The sequence below is a fragment of the Schistocerca gregaria genome, chromosome 1 (genome assembly GCF_023897955.1).
Source record: "Schistocerca gregaria isolate iqSchGreg1 chromosome 1, iqSchGreg1.2, whole genome shotgun sequence".
In the NCBI taxonomy this organism is placed as follows: Eukaryota; Metazoa; Arthropoda; class Insecta; order Orthoptera; family Acrididae; genus Schistocerca; species Schistocerca gregaria.
The window spans coordinates 1,142,556,588-1,142,576,122 of record NC_064920.1 but is presented as its reverse complement, the minus strand read 5'-3'; the positions used below and the strand labels follow the sequence as shown (position 1 = coordinate 1,142,576,122).

At 42.6% G+C, this 19,535-nt stretch overlaps 1 protein-coding gene across 1 annotated transcript in view; it reads left to right on the top strand.

Annotated features, from left to right (window-relative positions):
• The first annotated feature begins 8,924 nt into the window (after positions 1 to 8,924).
• LOC126293462 (ionotropic receptor 75a-like) overlaps positions 8,925 to 19,535 on the top strand; it is a 109,555-nt gene continuing 98,944 nt past the window's right edge. Inside the window, exons 1-2 of the mRNA XM_049986742.1 lie at positions 8,925 to 9,091; positions 13,512 to 13,738. Coding sequence (XP_049842699.1) covers positions 8,925 to 9,091; positions 13,512 to 13,738 — 394 coding nt within the window. The remainder of the gene's footprint in view (positions 9,092 to 13,511; positions 13,739 to 19,535) is intronic.

Sequence of the window (19,535 nt, the reverse complement as noted above, 5' to 3'; positions counted from 1 at the left end):
TATGAATGGGTTACCTGAAATGAGACTCAAGTTTTCTTTGAACTGTTCAGCAACTATATCTTCTGAGACGGGGGGATTGGTAAAAAGACCCAATCAATAGTTTAGTGCGATTGTCAAATAAAACCTCTACCCATACTATTTCAGAAGAAGTATCTACTTCAATTTCACTATCAGGCAAACTACTTCTGACAGCAATAAGTACTTCACCACCAATTGTATTTAATCTACCCTTTCTTAATTCTGTTAGATCGTGTGAAAAAATTTCTGCAGAACTTATTTCCGGCTTTAGCCAGCTTTCTGTAACTATAACTATTTGAGCTTCAGTGCTTTCTGTTAGGTCTTGGAGCTCTGGTTCTTTACCAACACAGCTACGATAATGTACAACTACAACACCGATCGTTTCTACAACTAACATACCGTGTTTTACTTGACTCGTTTTACACAGACGCCCTTTCTGTGGTTCCCTGAGGCCCTCTAGCCTAAGAAATCACCCAGTCCCTTACACACAGCTCCCGCTATCCGTGTAGCCGCTTCCTGTAAGTAGTGGATGCCTGACTTATTAAGTGGAACCCGGAAACCTACCACCCGATTGCACAAGTCAAGGAATCTGCAGCCTACATGGTCACAGAACCGCGTGAGCCTATGATTCAGACCCTCCACTCGCCTCTGCACCAAAGAACCACAGTTGATTCTATCGACGATGCTGCAGATGGTGAACTCCGCCTTAATCTAGCAAGCAAGACTGGCAGTCTTTACAATTTCCCCTAGGCACCCGAAACCAGAGAGAATCTCCTCCGACCCATAGGGACATTCGAGGTGCATTCAAGTTCTAAGGCCTCCGATTTTGTTTTCTAATTAACTACTAACCCGAAATCGATGAAACTGGCGTTACTTCTCGACGTAATCGCCCTGCAGACGTACACATTTTTCACAAAGCTGACGCCATGATTTCATAGCAGCGGCGAAGGCTTCTTTAGGAGTCTGGTTTGACCACTGAAAAATCGCTGAGGCAATAGCAGCACGGCTGGTGAATGTGCGGCCACGGAGAGTGTCTTTCATTGTTGGAAAAAGCCAAAAGTCACTAGAAGCCATGTCAGGTGAGTAGGGAGCATGAGGAATCACTTCAAAGTTGTTATCACGAAGAAACGGTGGCGTAACGTTAGCTCGATGTGCGGGTGCGTTGTCTTGGTGAAACAGCACACGAGCAGCCCTTTCCAGACGTTTTTGTTGCAGTGCAGGAAGGAATTTGTTCTTCAAAACATTTTTGTAGGATGCACCTGTTACTGTAGTGCCCTTTGGAACGAAATGGGTAAGAATAACGCCCTCGCTGTCCCAGAACATGGACACCATCATTTTTTCAGCACTGACGGTTACCCGAAATTTTTTTGGTGACGGTGAATCTGTGTGCTTCCATTGAGCTGACTGGCGCTTTGTTTCTGGATTGAAAAATGGCATCCACGTCTCATCCATTGTCACAACCGACGAAAAGAAAGTCACCATTCTTGCTGTCGTTGCGCGTCAACATTGCTTGGCAACATGCCACATGGGCAGCCATGTGGTCTTCCGTCAGCATTCGTGGCACCCACCTAGATGACACTTTTCGCATTTTCAGGTCGTCAAGCAGGATTGTGTGCACAGAACCTACAGAAATGCCAACTCTGGAGGTGATCTGTTCAACCGTCATTCGGCGATCCCCCAAAAAAATTCTCTCCACTTTCTCGATCATGTCGTCAGACCAGCTTGCGCGAGCCTGAGGTTGTTTCGGTTTGTTCTCACACGATGTTCTGCCTTCATTAAACTGTCGCACCCACGAAGACACTTTCGACATAACTCCATCACCACATGTCTCCTTCAACTGTTGATGAATTTCAATTGGTTTCACACCACGCAAATTCAGAAAACGAATGATTGCACGCTTTTCAAGTAAGGAAAACGTCGCCATTTTAAGTATTTAAAACAGTTCTCATTCTCACCGCTGGCGGTAAAATTCCATCTGCCGTACGGTGCTGCCATCTCTGGGACGTATTGACAATGAACGCGGCCTCATTTTAAAACAATGCGTATGTTTCTATCTCTTTCCAGTCCAGAGAAAAAAAATCGGCCTTAGAACTTGAATGCACCTCGTACATCATTGGTACTGTCATAAGTCACCACCTGCATTTGGCTGCACCCTGTACTCCTCATGGCATCCGGAAGCAGCCTTTACACCTCTGGAATGACACCCCTGGTATGCACTCGGAGTGCACACTGGCTTCCTTCCCCTCCTTGGCTGCCATATTCATAAGGGGCCCCATTAAGCGCCTAACATTGGAACTACCAACTACCAGCAAACCCACTTTCTGTGAACGCACAGAGACCTTGTGGGCCGAGACGCTTCCTCTGGAACAGGGTGGACGACTGCATCCAGCTCAGAGACATCGTCAACCACAGATAACGCTCGAAACCTGTTCATCAGACGAACCGGGAAGGCCCTACGATTGGCCACTCGGAAAGTTTTTCACTACCTGCCAGACTTTGGAATGATCTCCCACTCGACCACAGGTCAGGTGTCAACCTCAGTGCAGACAATACCCAGGGCAGCCACAGCAGTTGACCAAATGGGGGCCGTGGGACACGCTTGATGTTTCTCCCATCACTGCATAAGACCCCTCCACAGTGACGCCCGTGGGCAGCAGCCTCAAGCTGTGTGAGGGAAGCCAATGCAGCCTGGAGCTGTGAGCGAAGGGTCGCCAACTCACCTCCCATCTGTACATGGCTACCACAGTTATTATCCATTACTGCAGTTGCTACTGTTTGAAGCTTGCAAAAATATACAAGAAGTGAATGGTGTACTCGGCTTATTAGCAACAGGAATTCGAAGTGCTCTCTCACCAACAGTCTAAACGACACTGACCTACACTAACCAAAACAAACAAAAGCCTGTACAATAAGAGGTTCGTTATACGGGTCGATAGCAACAGTGATACAGTAAGCTACACTGTTGTTAAAACAAAACCTTGTGCCTAGTAAACAATCGAACACCCAAGAAATTAGAAAAATAATCTAGTGACTATACAGGTATCTATAAATAAATAAGTCGCTCCTGTTGGAACCTCATAAAATTATACAACAGACAAATGGTGTACTCGCGTTATTAGCAGCAGGAACATTGGGTGCTCTCTCACTGACAGTCTATCCAACACCAAGCTATGTTACGTGTCACATCATGCGAAAATAGCTTTTGTCCTTAGGGTGTGCACACAAGTGTATATCACTGTACCAGCTGACATGACTGTACCGATTTTTGAATCCAACCACATTGGCCAACACTTCCCACTAGACTGACAACTAAATGCCAGTGCCACTGGCACCGCTGCAACGATTGGTACTTCTTACTCGTAACTGTTGCGCCCTGGACCTCTGGCCCATGAATCCATAGCCTAACACAGTATTCATTTAACAGCCAACAGGGTGCGTGGAAAAGAGGCCAGGTGACTATCTCCTGCGCCTTCCTGCAGAGAGACACTCGTGAATCTCCCTTAGACTCATGTGCTTTAGCTCTTCTACAGGGAAGATATCGATAGGCCCCCTGCCTCTGTCTTGTAACTTGCGTCTGTCTATGTATTGTGGTGAACTATACCACAAACAGTGGGCGTTCGACCTACCTTGTACATGCCTGTAACCTACATGTGAAATTGGAACAGATCCAAATTCTGTTCCTGGAAAACGGATATTCATGTCAGCAGTACAATCGGCACTGTAAGGAATAGGATGAGGCCTTCAAGACGACGGGCTACCAGCCGTATATTGGAAATGTTTCCGCGTAAGAAAATGTAGTGTTGAAGTGATGTTTCGACCTCCATCAAAAATCTGTGCACTTCTGGGGTCCGTGACATAAAACTCAGGGCTGCGCAACGCTGGTGTTTATGAGATACTGCATGTACGTAATTAAACACTTGGCAAATAATGCACACTCTTCAGGAGCTACGATTGAGACGTGGCGATACACTCGCCTCCAGCAAACAGCAAATCCGCTATTGCAGAGCACTACATTTACACTGGTCATTCGATGAAATACAATGAAACAAAAATTGTGGAACATATTTCAAACACTTGGAACACTGATATCAATGAATCATTGGAAATACGAGTGCCTACAAGCCATATAAATCGGAACTGCGGTTTCCGGTTAAATAATGAATAGAATCCTGTCACCGAAAAACTTCGTGCTCTGTGTAGCCGGCACTGTTTTGCGGTTTTGCTCTGTTGAAATGATCGAAATGATATCACCAAAGCAGGATTTCATCACGGAAGGCACTCACAGAAACTAACACACACGTACTGGACTCGCATGCTCTCTAGCAACATTTGCGCAGTGACACCTCAATAAGTAATGCTTGCGTCGCCGTGATTTTGAACAGGGGAGCTCACTGTCTTTTCGCCAGTATACAACTTTATGTGGCGAGAAGACTCTGCTCCGAAGTAATGAAGCCTCAAGTTGCTGAAATCTGTCAGTTTGTCCGAAATTTCAGGTAACATACCTAGTCTTTATTGTAACTTGTATCCACCTCGGTCTCTTCCTATTCCTCCTTATTCGGCCTAAAATATCACTGTTTCCTTGGAACACATTAAAACTTGCCATCCGTACTGTAGTGCAGGAGACTAACATGTGGGATAACTCCAGCTTTACTGAAGGGTCCCATTTTAAACTCTAATCTGCAAAAATGCAGTTTTTTTCAATTACGACTTTCAGCCGCCCCGAAAACGACCACCTCCTTTAGCCTACCGATATTCCCTCTCCGCCCTGTACATTTCATTTGGTTTTGCACCTCTTCATATACTCCAAAATGAGTAATTGTATTTGTAGTCTGAGTTGAGGCAATTTATTCAGACTCGGATAGGTGACAAGAATTGACATAAATTCCACTTCAGTGTCTTTGCTCTTCAGGACAAGCGTGACAATCGGGGATGACTGCAGGATTATTGAGTAAACCACCCAGTCATTAACTGAAATGATTACATCAGTATAGTTATATGATGATTTGATTTTTTCAGTCCTCCAGATGTGTCTAGTGTTTTAAATTCTTCCCCACATTAAATAACTTAAGAAGAAAATATAAATAGACAAACTATTTAGAAAAACTTTTCATTCATACATACTGGGCGATCGTGAATTTTCTGGATGCTGGCTGAAGACACAGCACTAATCTTATCATCAAAAATGGCTCTGAGCTCTGCGGGACTCAACTTCTGAGGTCATTAGTCCCGTAGAACTCAGAACTAGTTAAACCTAACTAACCTAAGGGCATCACACACATCCATGCCCGAGGCAGTATTCGAACCTGCGACCGTAGCGGTCACGCGGTTCCAGACTGTAGCGCCTAGAACGGCACGGCCACTTCGGCTTGCCAATCTTATCATCGACCAATTTCCTGAGATTTACTTTTTGTCGCTTTGCGGTTGGAGTGTTTAGATGTACATCTTCAGAGAGATCCAGACGATAATAAATACACAGAAGATTGCCATTTAGTTACAAGTCTGTGGCAACATGTTACAAGAAGGGTACGTACTACACGGAGTCCCTTAGGTCTCTCAGTCTGTTCAAATTCAAGTTTGTGCACATGGCTTTACGTCTGGTCATTAACAGACAAGCCGCTAGTTGACGTTATTTATAAGATTGTAAGCTCCTCTTCTACTATCGTACTGCTTATTATAATTTTCATTCCCTTCTTCGCGGGCACGCTACATGGGCTGTGGCCTCTCACACTTTATTGGTAGGATCCTTTGATTCCATGTTCATAAAGGATCTCTAATGGTCGCAGGTGAACCCAGAACGCAAACCAATGCGGAAAAAAAAATCTAGATTTACACTGAAGTGATAAGGCTCGTTGTCTGGCGATATGAACATATACAGATTGTTGTGGTATCGCGCACACAAGGTATAAAAGGGCGGTGCACCGGCGGATGTGTCATTTGCACTCAGGCGATTCATCTGAAAAGAATTTTCACAGGATTATGGCAGCAATATGGAAATTAACGGATTTTGAACGCGGAATGGTCATTAGAGCTAGACACATGGGACATTCACATTCGGGAATCGTTAGATCTACAGCATCAGTAGAGTACCGAATGTACCAAATTACTGGCATTAGCTCTCACGACGGACAACGCAATCGCCGATGCCCTTCACGTAACGATCGAGCGCAGCGGTGTTTGCATAGCGTTGTCAGTGCTAATAGACAAGCGGAACTGCATGAAATAACCGCAGAATTCAATGTTGGACGTATGGCGAACGAATATGTTAGAACAGTAAGGCTAAATTTTGCGTTAATGGGCTTTGGCAGCAGATGACTGACACGAATGTATTTACTAACAGCACGACATCGCCTGCAGATCTTCTGTTGGGCTCGTGACGATAGCGGTTGGACTCTAGGCGAGGATAAAACCGTGGTCTCGTTGCATGAGTCCCGAGTTCAGATGGTAAGAGCTGATGGTAGGGTTCCAGTATGATTCAGACGCTTAAAGCCATGTATCCAAGCTGTGAAAAAGGCACTGTGCAAGCGGGTGGTGTCTCCAAAGTGGGCCGCGGGTAGCAGGGCTGTCTTAGGCGCCTTGTCGCGGTCCATACGGTTCCTCCCGTCGGAGGCCCGAGTCCTCCCTGGGGCATGGGTGTGTGTGATGTCCTTAGCTTAAGTTAGTCCAAGATAGATTAAGTAGTGCGTAAGCTTAGGGACCAATGACCTCAGCAATTTGGTCCCATGAGGCCTTACCACAAACCTCCAAAATTTGCTCTTGGAGGTATCTGCAACCATTCAACGATAGGTTTTTTTTTGGAACTTTATGGTAGATGATCATCAGCTTCTTATTTTTATGCTCAATGTTACCGGTCTCGATAAGCAGACCATTATCAGGACGAAGCCTAACGGACAGACAATATCTTTAAAGTGCACAGGTCACAATACGCTGACAAAATAAAAAGTATTGCATGAAATAACGTAGAAATTACCGACAACGCTCAACTAGCTTGTCACTACAGCTGTTTGCATGCTCGTTTGATTGATATGATTATAAAATCGCTAGTTGCCTCATATTAACTTATGCATGGCACTTAACCTTAACGGTGGTTAATTCGATTGTTTCTTGTTCACTTTTGATTAATTTGTCATTTCATGTTTTGTAAAGCTTTCTTTTACTACACATGTCATTTCATTGTATGAGTCTTTAAGATTACGTTTTACTGACACCGTTTGTTAAATGCGTTTTTCTTTAAGCCTCTTCGTTGTTCACATCGTCGTTGAAACCATATAGTCCAAAGTACTCCAAAGATCTCACATGCACGTTTGGTTATCAGTGTTACAGCTGCTGACACTCTCTAACGATTTCTGTCCAAGGTTCGTAGAAATTTGTCTTTGATATTTTCTGTTAAAAAAATTTGTTTTGCTAGTAGTCCGTCACAATTTTCTTCAGTTTGAAATTTATGATTGGCTTGACTCCGTCTTCTACATATCTTCGTCTTTTGGAGATCATTAATTGTTACAGAAGCTATGTATATCTTCCTACATTAAAATTGTTGGCATCAAAAACTGTAGTGACAAGCTGGCTACGCCTTCTCAGTAATTTCTACGTTATTTAACTCAATAAGTTTTATTTTGTCAACATATTGTGACATATGTAGTTCAAAGATTCTGTCTGTCTTTAGGCTTTGGCTTGATATGGTCTACTGATCGAAACCCGTAGCACTGAGGGTAAAAATAAACAGCCGATGGTGATCTACAATGAAGTTTCACAATTATGTGTCAGCTGCCGAGCTCCACGCCGTCACCAATGTAGGCTGGATTTCTATGGATGACAGTAGGTATTGTCACTGGTCCACAGTTGTTCGCGACTGATTTGAAGAACTTTCTGAACAGTTCGAGTGAATGATTCGGCTACCCAGGTACCCCGACATGAATACAGTCGAAAGTTTATGTGGCATGATCGAGAAGTCATTTCGTGCACAAAATCCCGCACCGGAAATAGTTTTGTAATTATGGACGGCTATAGAGGCAGCATGGGTCAATATTTCTGCCCTGAACTTACAATGAGTTGTTGAGTCTATGCCATGTAGGGTTGCTGCACAAAGCCGGGAAAAAGGAAGTCCGACACGATAGTAGGAGGTATCTCATGACTTTTGTCACCTCAGCGTAATTTACAGCATCCACGAAACGTCTTTCGTGATTATCATTTTTTTTATTATGAGCCACTACCACACAGAAGGCCGTAAACGTAAAACATGAACGATACTACTCAATAAATGTACCTGTCTGGTGCGGCTTGTTTACACGGGACCAGTCAACAATTAACCCTCACGCACACTTCTGCGCAATACTCGCAGTGTGTTGGCGAGCGCCAAACCAGGCCCACAGTTGAGACCAGAAACAAAAAGCAGTGCAAACTCACATTCACACAATAGTATATAACTCTGTTAAGTGAGTGATTCAACTTAACACAGTACGCCGTTCGGTAAACTGACCCACGTCTGTAACTTTTAAGATACACGTATCCTTCTCACGCTACTGAAAGTAATTTAATGACAATAAACAGTTCTACCAGTGGACACTTCTAAGGAACGTGAGAACAATGTAAAGCCAAAGAATATTGGACATCATGAAATTCTAAGTCTCTGAGATGATATTTGCAACGTACGAATGTAGTCGAAAATGAGAAACAGGGGCAGATATATCTGTAGAGACCATTTTGATACAAATTGCTTGCAGCACACGCGATTAAAATTTAATAAAAGTAGAATGAAATGTTTACCTGGTAGTTTGAAAACACTGCTGTTTTAGAAATTATATATTTATGCAATACGTTTCCTTAATGAAATATGAAAAATGTAAGTTGCTAAAATACCATCCGCAGCTATTATTGTTGGAAAATTTTGTTACCTCGTGTTACTTTCCAGAATGGAGGTGTACTACACAGATAGTTACGGGTGGCAGACCAACGGGACGTTCGACGGTGTGATAGGCATGATGCAGCGCGAGGAAATCCAGATAGCCGCCTCGTCGCTCTTCATGAGGCGTGACAGAATGCCGTACGTGGACTTCGCCGCAGAAGCTTTCTATCTCAAGTATGTTGTGCCCTATGTGGTTAGCTAGATACTTGTAGATGTAGTAATATTGTGAAGTGTTAACACATTAAAAACGAATATCTATTTCAACTCATGTTTTGGCTAAAAGTAAACAATCTGCATTTTCTTATATGAACCCTTCACACTTAAACTGTAATAAATGTATTCCTTATTGAGTTCAATGTTACTTCAAATTCTGTCAGCGAAGGGGCTGTCAAATTAAATATATGCCAGTACATGAATGAATTTCACAATGAAATTATTATGTTATATAACTACGTCATTATTAAGCAACAATACCGACTGATTAGTAACTCATGTATCTGAAATCTGTCGTCTCCATTTGGTAGTTGTAGGATATCATATTCCTCTACAATCTTAAGAACAGCATTTTTGACCGTTTTCCGTCGCTACCTGTTATTGATTTTGGTTGCCCATTGATAGCCCCTGTTTCTCCTGTGTCTAATCTTGGCATGAGATAACTTCTGAATATATTTTAAGTTTTTATTTCTTCTCCTGTCCTCCGTCGGCCTACACTTCAAGTGTTATACGTACTCAGGGTTACTACGAATCTTAGATGCACTAAATTCATGGTTAACACTACTAATGTCTGATATGGAAATATGATCCTACTTGTTACCATTCATAAAATGTTAAATTTTGTTGAGGTTCTCCCTTAATTCGCTTTTAACTTTCTAGAGCTCTCTTTGAATAGATACATCGGACAATTTTCCATTCAAAATTTGCACTACATCTTAAGACATAGTTAAAACGAGGGTGATACTGAGGGAATTAGATTAGGAAATGCGACACGTAAAGTAGTAAAGGAGTTTTGCTATTTGGGGAGCAAAATAACAGATGATGGTCGAAGTAGAGAAGATGTAAAATGTAGACTGGCAATGGCAAGGAAAGCGTTTCTGAAGAAGAGAAATTTGTTAACATCGAATATAGATTTAAGTGTCAGGAAGTCGTTTCTGAAATTATTTGTATGGAGTGTAACCATGTATGGAAGGTAAACATGGACGATAAATAGTTTGGACAAGAAGAGAATAGAAGCTTTCGAAATGTGGTGCTACATAAGAATGCTGAAGATTAAATGGGTAGATCACATAACTAATGAGGAGGTATAGAATAGAATTGGGGAGAAGAGGAATTTGTGGCACAACTTGACGAGAAGAAGAGACCGGTTGGTAGGACATGTTCTGAGGCATCAAGGGATCACAAATTTAGCATTTGAGGGCGGCGTGGAGCGTAAAAATCGTGAAGGGAGACCAAGAAATGAATACACTAAGCAGATTCAGAAGGATGTTGGTTGCAGTAGGTACTGGAAGATGAAGAAACTTACATAGGATAGGGTAGCATGGAGAGCTGCATCAAACCAGTCTCAGGACTGAAGACCACAACAGCAACAACAGTTACATAGATGCTCTGTTTCATATTATTTAGTACAATATGAAACAATTTTCGTAGACAGTAAACTAAACGTTTAAATAAAAATTCATCATTCATTGGTAAATGGAAATGTCGTATAGACCGTTCGCAGGATGCAAGTCTTTTGATGTGACGTCACTTCGGCGACTTGGGCGTCGAATTATTCATTGGTGGGAATCTTTCTTTCTCTTCACATGACAAGATGAATTATTCCAAGCTCTTTTCGGTTCTCTACTCTCTGTACTTACATTTGCCGCAGCAGATACGGGATCCTCTTCTCGTTATCTGTATTTGTCTATACATAACCGATGCCTCTCGTGCGACATTTCTCAGCATTGCCTAACAGCTTAACAGATTCTCATTTCCTGATCGACTACGGTCTCCTCACTGGTATTTCAGCTTATTTATTCAGTCACGTTCCTCATAAATGTTTATTTCATGACTGTTTGTTTATTATTACAGTTTCTCCCGTTCCTCCATTTTTTTCTGATCGGCTTTATTTTCCATTCCAAAATGTTTATCTACCACCTTATCCCTCTACAAATAATACTCTTTTATCCACTTTATTATCCTCCAATTCAGATGCAGATAGCATCACTTTTATGGATAGGCATCCAATTTCCAATCCCTAGTTCTTTATTACCATTATACACTCCTGGAAATTGAAATAAGAACACCGTGAATTCATTGTCCCAGGAAGGGGAAACTTTATTGACACACTCCTGGGGTCAGATACATCACATGATCATACTGACAGAACCACAGGCACATAGACACAGGCAACAGAGCATGCACAATGTCGGCACTAGTACAGTGTGTATCCACCTTTCGCAGCAATGCAGGCTGCTATTCTCCCATGGGGACGATCGTAGAGATGCTGGATGTAGTCCTGTGGAACGGCTTGCCATGCCGTTTCCACCTGGCGCCTCAGTTGGACCAGCGTTCGTGCTGGACGTGCAGACCGCGTGAGACGACGCTTCATCCAGTCCCAAACATGCTCAATGGGGGACAGATCCGGAGATCTTGCTGGCCAGGGTAGTTGACTTACACTTTCTAGAGCACGTTGGGTGGCACGGGATACATGCGGACGTGCATTGTCCTGTTGGAACAGCAAGTTCCCTTGACGTTCTAGGAATGGTAGAACGATGGGTTCGATGACGGTTTGGATGTACCGTGCACTATTCAGTGTCCCCTCGACGATCACCAAAGGTGTACGGCCAGTGTAGGAGATCGCTCCCCACACCATGATGCTGGGTGTTGGCCCTGTGTGCCTCGGTCGTATGCAGTCCTGATTGTGGCGCTCACCTGCGCGGCGCCAAACACGCATACGACCATCATTGGGCACCAAGGCAGAAGCGACTCTCATCGCTGAAGACGACACGTCTCCGTTCGCCCCTCCATTCACGCCTGTCGCGACACCACTGGAGGCGGGCTGCACGATGTTGGGGCGTGAGCGGAAGACGGCATAACGGTGTGCGGGACCGTAGCCCAGCTTCATGGAGATGGTTGCGAATGGTCCTCGCCGATACCCCAGGAGCAACTGTGTCCCTAATTTGCTGGGAAGTGGCGGTGCGGTCCCCTACGGCACTGCGTAGTATCCTACGGTCTTGGCGTGCATCCGTGCGTCGCTGCGGTTCGGTCCCAGGTCGACGGGCACGTGCACCTTCCGCCGACAACTGGCGACAACATCGATATACTGTGGAGACCTCACGCCCCACGTGTTGTGCAATTCGGCGGTACGTCCACCCGGCCTCCCGCATGCCCACTATACGCCCTCGATCAAAGTCCGTCAACTGCACATACGGTTCACGTCCACGCTGTCGCGGCATGCTACCAGTGTTAAAGACTGCGATGGAGCTCATTATGCCACGGCAAACTGGCTGACACTGACGGCGGCGGTGCCAAATGCTGCACAGCTAGCGCCATTCGACGGCCAACACCGCGGTTCCTGGTGTGTCCGCTGTGCCGTGCGTGTGATCATTGCTTGTACAGCCCTCTCGCTGTGTCCGGAGCAAGTATGGTGGGTCTGACACACCGGTGTCTATGTGTTCTTTTTTCCATTTCCAGGAGTGTAGATATGACCTTCATAACTGGGCCTGTATGTACTATGATTCTATGAAACACCACCAGATGTGGCATTTCCCCAACCCTAACTGAGTATACAGGGTGTTACAAAAGGTACGGCCAGTCCTTCAGGAAACATTCCTCACACACAAATAAAGAAAATATGTTATGTGGACATGTGTCTGGAAACGCTTAATTTCCATGTAGGACCTCATTTTAGTTTCGTCAGTATGTACTGTACTTCCTCGATTCACCGCCATGATTTCATAAGGGATACTCTACCTGTGCTGCTAGAACACGTGCCTTTACAAGTATGACACAACATGTCGTTCATGCACGATGGAGCTCCTGCACATTTCAGTCGAAGTGTTCGTACGCTTCTCAACAACAGATTCGGTGACCGATGGATTGGATTTCCATGGCCTCCTCGCTCTCCTGACCTCAACCATCTTGACTTTCATTTATGGTGACATTTGAAACCTCTTGTCTACGAAACCTAGGTACCAAATGTACAGACGGCTGTGATACAATATGCCATTCTCCAGGGCTGCATCAGCGCATCAGGGATTCCATGCGATGGACGGTGGATACATATATCCTCGCTAACGGAGGAAATTTTGAACATTTCCTGTAACAAAGTGTTTGAAGTCACGTTGGTACGTTCTGTTACCGTGTGTTTCCATTCCATGATTAATGTGATTTGAAGAGAAGTAATAAAATGAGCTCTAACATGGAAAGTAAGCGTTTCCGGACACATATCCACATAACATATTTTCTTTCTTTGTGTGTGAGGAATGTTTCCTGAAAGTTTGGCCGTACCTTTTTGTAACACCCTGTATACGGAGTAAAAAGCGCTCTGGGTAACACCAGCCATTTTGTGGCACGGAACACGCACTGTGCCGAGGGAAGAGCGGCTTGCCCGCAGGACGGCTGTGGTGTTCCGGCAGCCGACGCTGGCGAGCGTGACGAACATCTTCACGTTGCCGTTCAGCACGGCCGTGTGGGCGTGCTGCGTGCTGCTGTGCGTGCTCACGCTGCTGCTGTTCGGCGTGCAGCTCCGGCTGGCGGCCAGGCGCGGCATCGAGGGGGAGCTCACGCACGTCACCTACCCGGAGCTCTTCACGTTCGTGCTCGGCTCCATCTGCCAGCAAGGTAGCCGGCTGCTTACACAGAGTCTACAAGACTAATACGAGCCTCTTAAACTGGTAACTGGAAATTCAGTGGTCTGACAAAAATATAGAAACATCATGTGGAATGTGCACTTGATCATAAATGTACACGCTAGCCAAGCTTGCAGGTTGTGCTGTTACTGTATTTACCATGAACAGGACCTGTACTGCGTACTCCACATGTTGCAAGTTTCAGTTATCACTGTGGCCGCTTTATTTATTTATTTTTATTTACACGTCAAGTTCCGTAGGACCAAATTGAGGAGCAAATCTCCAAGGTTATGGAACGTGTCAGTACGTGAAATTTCAACAAAAAAGTAATAACAGATAAAAATAAATGTCCATGAACCTGAAAAAACTCAGACCATAGGTTTAAGTAAATGCTATCAGCAATACAAGAAGAATTAGCTTAAGTTTTCCACGAACTCCTCGACAGAATAGAAGTAGTGACCCACGAGGAAACTTTTGAGTTTCGATTTCAAAGCGTGTGGATTACTGATAACATTTTTGAATTCGAGTAGCACTTATTGAAAATGGATTCAGCAGTATACTGCACAACTTTTTGCACAAGAGTTAAGGAAGTCCGATCCAAATGGAGGTTTGATTTCTGCCGATATTAACCGAATCAAAGCTGCTTATTCTTGGGAATAAAATAAAATTGATTACAAGAAAGGACAATAAGGAATATACATATTGAGAGGCCAATGTCAAAATACCCAGACTCGTGAACAGAGGTCGAAAAGAGGTTCGTGAAATCACACCACTTATTGCCCGAACCGCCCGTTTCTGAGCCAAAAATATCCTTCTACAATGGGAAGAGTTAACCCAAAACATAATACCATACGACATAACTGAATGAAAATAAGCAAAGTGGACTAATTTACGTGTCGAAGTATCACTCACTTTTGATACCGTTAGAATAGCAAAAATTGCAGTATTAAGTCTTTCAACCAGATCCTGAATGTGGGCTTTCCACGACAGCTTACTATCTATCTTAACACCTAGAACTTTGAACTGCTCAGTTTCACAAATCGTATGCCCGTTCTGTGAGATTAAAACGGCAGGTTTTGTTGAACTGTGTTTTAGAAACCGTAAAAACTGAGTCTTACTGTGATTTAACGTTACTTTATTTTCTACAAGCCATGAACTGAGGTCATGTACTGCACTATTTGAAGCCGAGTCAATGTTACATACAGGTACATCATCCTTCACTACCAGGCTAGTGTCACCAGCAAACAGAAATATTTTAGAGTTACCCATAATACTAGAGGGCATATCATTTACATAAATAAGGAACAGGAGCGGCACCAGCACTGATCCCTGGGACACCCCCCACTTGACAGTACCCCACTCAGATCCCACATCACAGCCGTTATCAACATTGTGAATAATGACCTTTTGCTGCCTATTGCTAAAGTAAGAGGTGAACCAGTAGTAATCTACTCCCCTTATTCCACATTCTGGTCCAACTTCTGGGCCAATATTGTGGGATATACACAGTCAAATGCCTTAGTTAAATCAAAAAATATGCCAAGCGTTCGAAACTTTTTGTTTAGCCCACCCAGTACCTCACAGAGAAAAGGGAATATAGCATTTACAGTTGTCAAATGACTTCTAAAGCCGATCTGTACATTTGATAGCAAATCGTGTAACATAATATGATCGATTAAACCTTACATACACTGACTTTTCGATAACTTTTGCAAATACTGATGGCATAGAAATTGGTCTAGAATTATCTACATTATCCCTTTCACCCTTTTTATAGAGCGGCTTTGCTACTGAGTACATTAATCGCTCAGGAAACTGACCATTCCTAAAGGAAAAATTACAAATATGGCTAAATACAGGGTTAACATGTGCAGCACAGTACTTTACTATTCTGTTAGACACTCCATCATAACCATGAGAGTCCTTAGTCTTCTGTGATTTAATTATTGACTCAATCTGCCTCTTGTCTGTATCACAGAGGAGTATTTCAGACATCAATCTCGGAAAAGCATTTGCTAAGAAATTTATATGATTTCCTGTAGAAACTAAATTTTTATTTAATTGACCAGCAATGCTCAGAAAATGATTGTTAAATACAGTACATATTTCTGATTTATCAGTAACAGAAATATTATTACTGCGAAGTTACTTTATATATCGACCTTGTGCTGCTGACCAGACACTTCCTTCACAACATATTGCTCTAACTTTATCCTGTGAATAAGCCATTCTATGTGCATACCACATACTCTTTAACTTGCTAATAAAAATTTTAAGCACCTTACAATACTGCTTGTAATGGGCTACTGTAGCTTGATTGTGACTAATTATAACATTTTGATATAATTCCCGCTTTGTTCTACATTATATCCTTATCCCACTAGTCAGCCAACTGGGCTGTCCATTACTGCTAGTACCCCGTTTAGAATATTCTAATAGAAAGCAACTCTCAAAGACATGAGAAATGTGTCATGGAAATCATTGTATTTATCATCTATATTATCGGCACTATAAACATCTTGCCACTCTTGTTCCTTGACAAGTTTTAAAAAACTCTCTATTGATACTGCGTGAAGAGTTTGACAGAGCACTGAAAGACCTGAGTCGAAACAAGGCCCCGGGAGTAGACAACATTCCATTGGAACTACAGACGGCCTTGGGAGAGCCAGTCATGACAAACGTCTACCATCTGGTGAGCAAGATGTATGAGACAGGCGAAATACCCTCAGACTTCAAGAAGAATATAATAATTCCAATCACAAAGAAAGCAGGTGCTGACAGAAAACTATCGAACTATCAATTTAATAAGTCACAGCTGCAAAATACTATCACGAATTCTTTACAGACAAATGGAAAAACTGGTAAAAGCCGTCCTAGGGGAAGATCAGTTTGGATTCCGTAGAAATGTGGGAACACGTGAGGCAGTACTGACCTTAACCCTTATCTTAGAAGAAAGGTTAAGGAAAGGCAATCCTACGGTTCTAGCATTTGTGGGCTTAGAGAAAGCTTTTGACAATGTTGACTGGAATACTCTCTTTCAAATTCTGAAGGTGGCAGGGCTAAAATACAGGGAGCGAAAGGCTATTTACAATTTGTACAGAAACCAGATGGCAGTCATAAGAGTCGTGGGGCATGAAAGCTAAGCAGTGGTGGGAAAGGAGTGAGACAGGGTTGTAGCCTCTCCCCGATGTTATTCAATCTGTATATTGAGCAAGCAGTAAAGGAAACAAAAGAAAAATTCGGAGTAGGTATTAAAATCCATGGAGAAGAAATAAAACTTTGAGGTTCGCCGATGACATTGTAATTCTGTCTGAGACAGCAAAGGACTTGGATGAGCAGTTGAATGGAATAGACAGTGTCTTGAAAGGAGGATATAAGATGAAAATCAACAAAAGCAAAACGAGGATAATGGAATGTAGTCGAATTAAGTCGGGTGATGCTGAAGGAATTAGATTAGGAAATGAGACACTTAAAATAGTAAACGAGATTTGCTATTTGGCGAGCAAAATAACTGATGATGGTCGAAGTAGAGAGGATATAAAATGTAGACTGGCAATGGCAAGGAAAGCGTTTCTGAAGAAGAGAAATTTGTTAACATCGAGTATAGATTTAAGTGTCAGGAAGTCGTTTCTGAAAGTATTTGTATGGAGTGTAGCCATGTATGGAAGTGAAACATGGACGATAAATAGTTTGGACAAGAAGAGAATAGAAGTTTTCGAAATGTGCTGCTACAGAAGAATGCTGAAGATTAGATGGGTAGATCATGTAACGAATAAGGAGGTATTGAAGAGACTAGGGGAGGAGTTCGTGGCACAACTTGACAAGAAGAAGGGACCGGTTGGTGGGACACGTTCTGAGGCATCAAAAGATCCCAATTTTAGCACTGGAGGGCAGCGTGGAGGGTAAAAATCGTAGAGGGAGACCAAGAGATGAATACACTAAGCAGATTCAGAAGGATGTAGGTTGCAGTAGGTACTGGAAGATGAAGAAGCTTGCACAGGATAGAGTAGGATGGAGAGCTGCATCAAACCAGTCTGAGAACTGAAGACCACAACAACATTGCTGTCGGATTTACTTTCCTATATAGTTTGTAATTAAATATGACACTGGTTTGAGTAAAAAAACCTTTTAGTTTTAAAATTTGTGCACCATGGTCTGAAAGGCCATTCACCCTTTTACTAACAGAATACCCATCTAGTAATGAAGAACGAATAAAAATATTGCCTATGACTGTGCTACTGTTCCCCTGTACTCTAGTTGGAAAAAACACAGTTTATATCAGATCATATGAATTTAGGAGATCTACCAACATCCTTTTTCTTGCACAATCATATACAAAATTAATAATGAAGTCACCACATATAAATACTTCCTGGTACTTCCTACAAAGTGAATCAAGAACCCTCTCCAGCTTAAGCAAAAATGCTCTGAAGCTGGAGTTAGGGGACCTATAAACAACAGCAATTAGAAGTTTAGTTTCACTATATTCAACTAAAGCTGCACAACTTTCAAATATCTGTTCAGAGCAGCGTCGTTTTAGGTCTATGGACTCAAATATTATTTTTTGCATACAGAGTCACTCCTCCACCCCGCAAGGAACTCCTTGAGAAACAGCCAGGTAATCTGTAGCCTGTTAAAGGAAGGCTCTGAATTATCAAATTATTTAAGTGTTGCTCAGATATACCAATAATTTGAGAGTTAACATCTATTAGCATTTCACTAACTTTATCTGTAATACCTCTTATATTTTGATCAAACATGCGGAATCAGTCTCTACTTGGAAACATTTCATCCTCAGAAGATGAGCCCTTAGTTAGAGGGACTTCCTGTAAGCAGGTATACCTATCAGCTGACTTAGAACATGCACTCACAGTTTAAGTTTAGAAAATCATTATGTTAGTTTAGCATCACCTCAGAATCGTAAGTGACTTGTCTAACACACAAAAGCACATTATGTATGAATAGTTGGGTGCAATATATGTAACTGGATCTAGATCGTAGGACGTATCGCGAAAAGAGGACTGGTGCCTGTGAAAAGAAGAGCAGTATAAAAAATTAGTGTTGGTAAAAAATACGCGATCGAGTGGAAAACTGTGCACGCAATATGTGAGATGGAGATGTAGATAAAGGTAGGTAAACTCTAGGACCACACAATACAAGTACTGATATAAAAGACGAACCCACAGTTCATTGTGACATTCTGGTAAGGGCCTTTAGTAAATATTTAAAAGACAATGAAATATCTTACGAATGGAAAAGCATACATTACTTCTGCATATAATAAAAGTAAGTGGATAGGATTAAAAATTACAGAGGAATTAAAGGGATGCCTTCAGGAGCCAGATTGTATGGTAGTGTGTAAAAGAAGCAGATAAAAGAATAAACAGAAAAGATAGAAGAGCAAAATGCTTTTCGGCCTGGACATACCTGTATTAATGGACTATGTTTCACGAAGTTCAATAGAGGTGGAAATAAAGAAGATGGCTATGAATCAGAGTATCCATACAAATAATCGTTGACGTACACAAAGCTTTCGACAAGGTTCTTCTAAGCAAATTGTGAGAAAGTGTGTTGAAGAATGTTGTCTATAATCCTTACATATTACGTGCGAAAGAGTTTTATACAGGAGGCAACTCTTGTGAGAAGTAGGTCAACAGGCGTCCGTTGAATTTAGGACATGTACAAAGATCTACTTTAGCGCCTACTCGGATTCAAAATCTATTTAGACGAACATTTACAGTAACGAGAACGTAAAAGCTGCAGCACAGGAATCCGAGTAAGAACAGAAA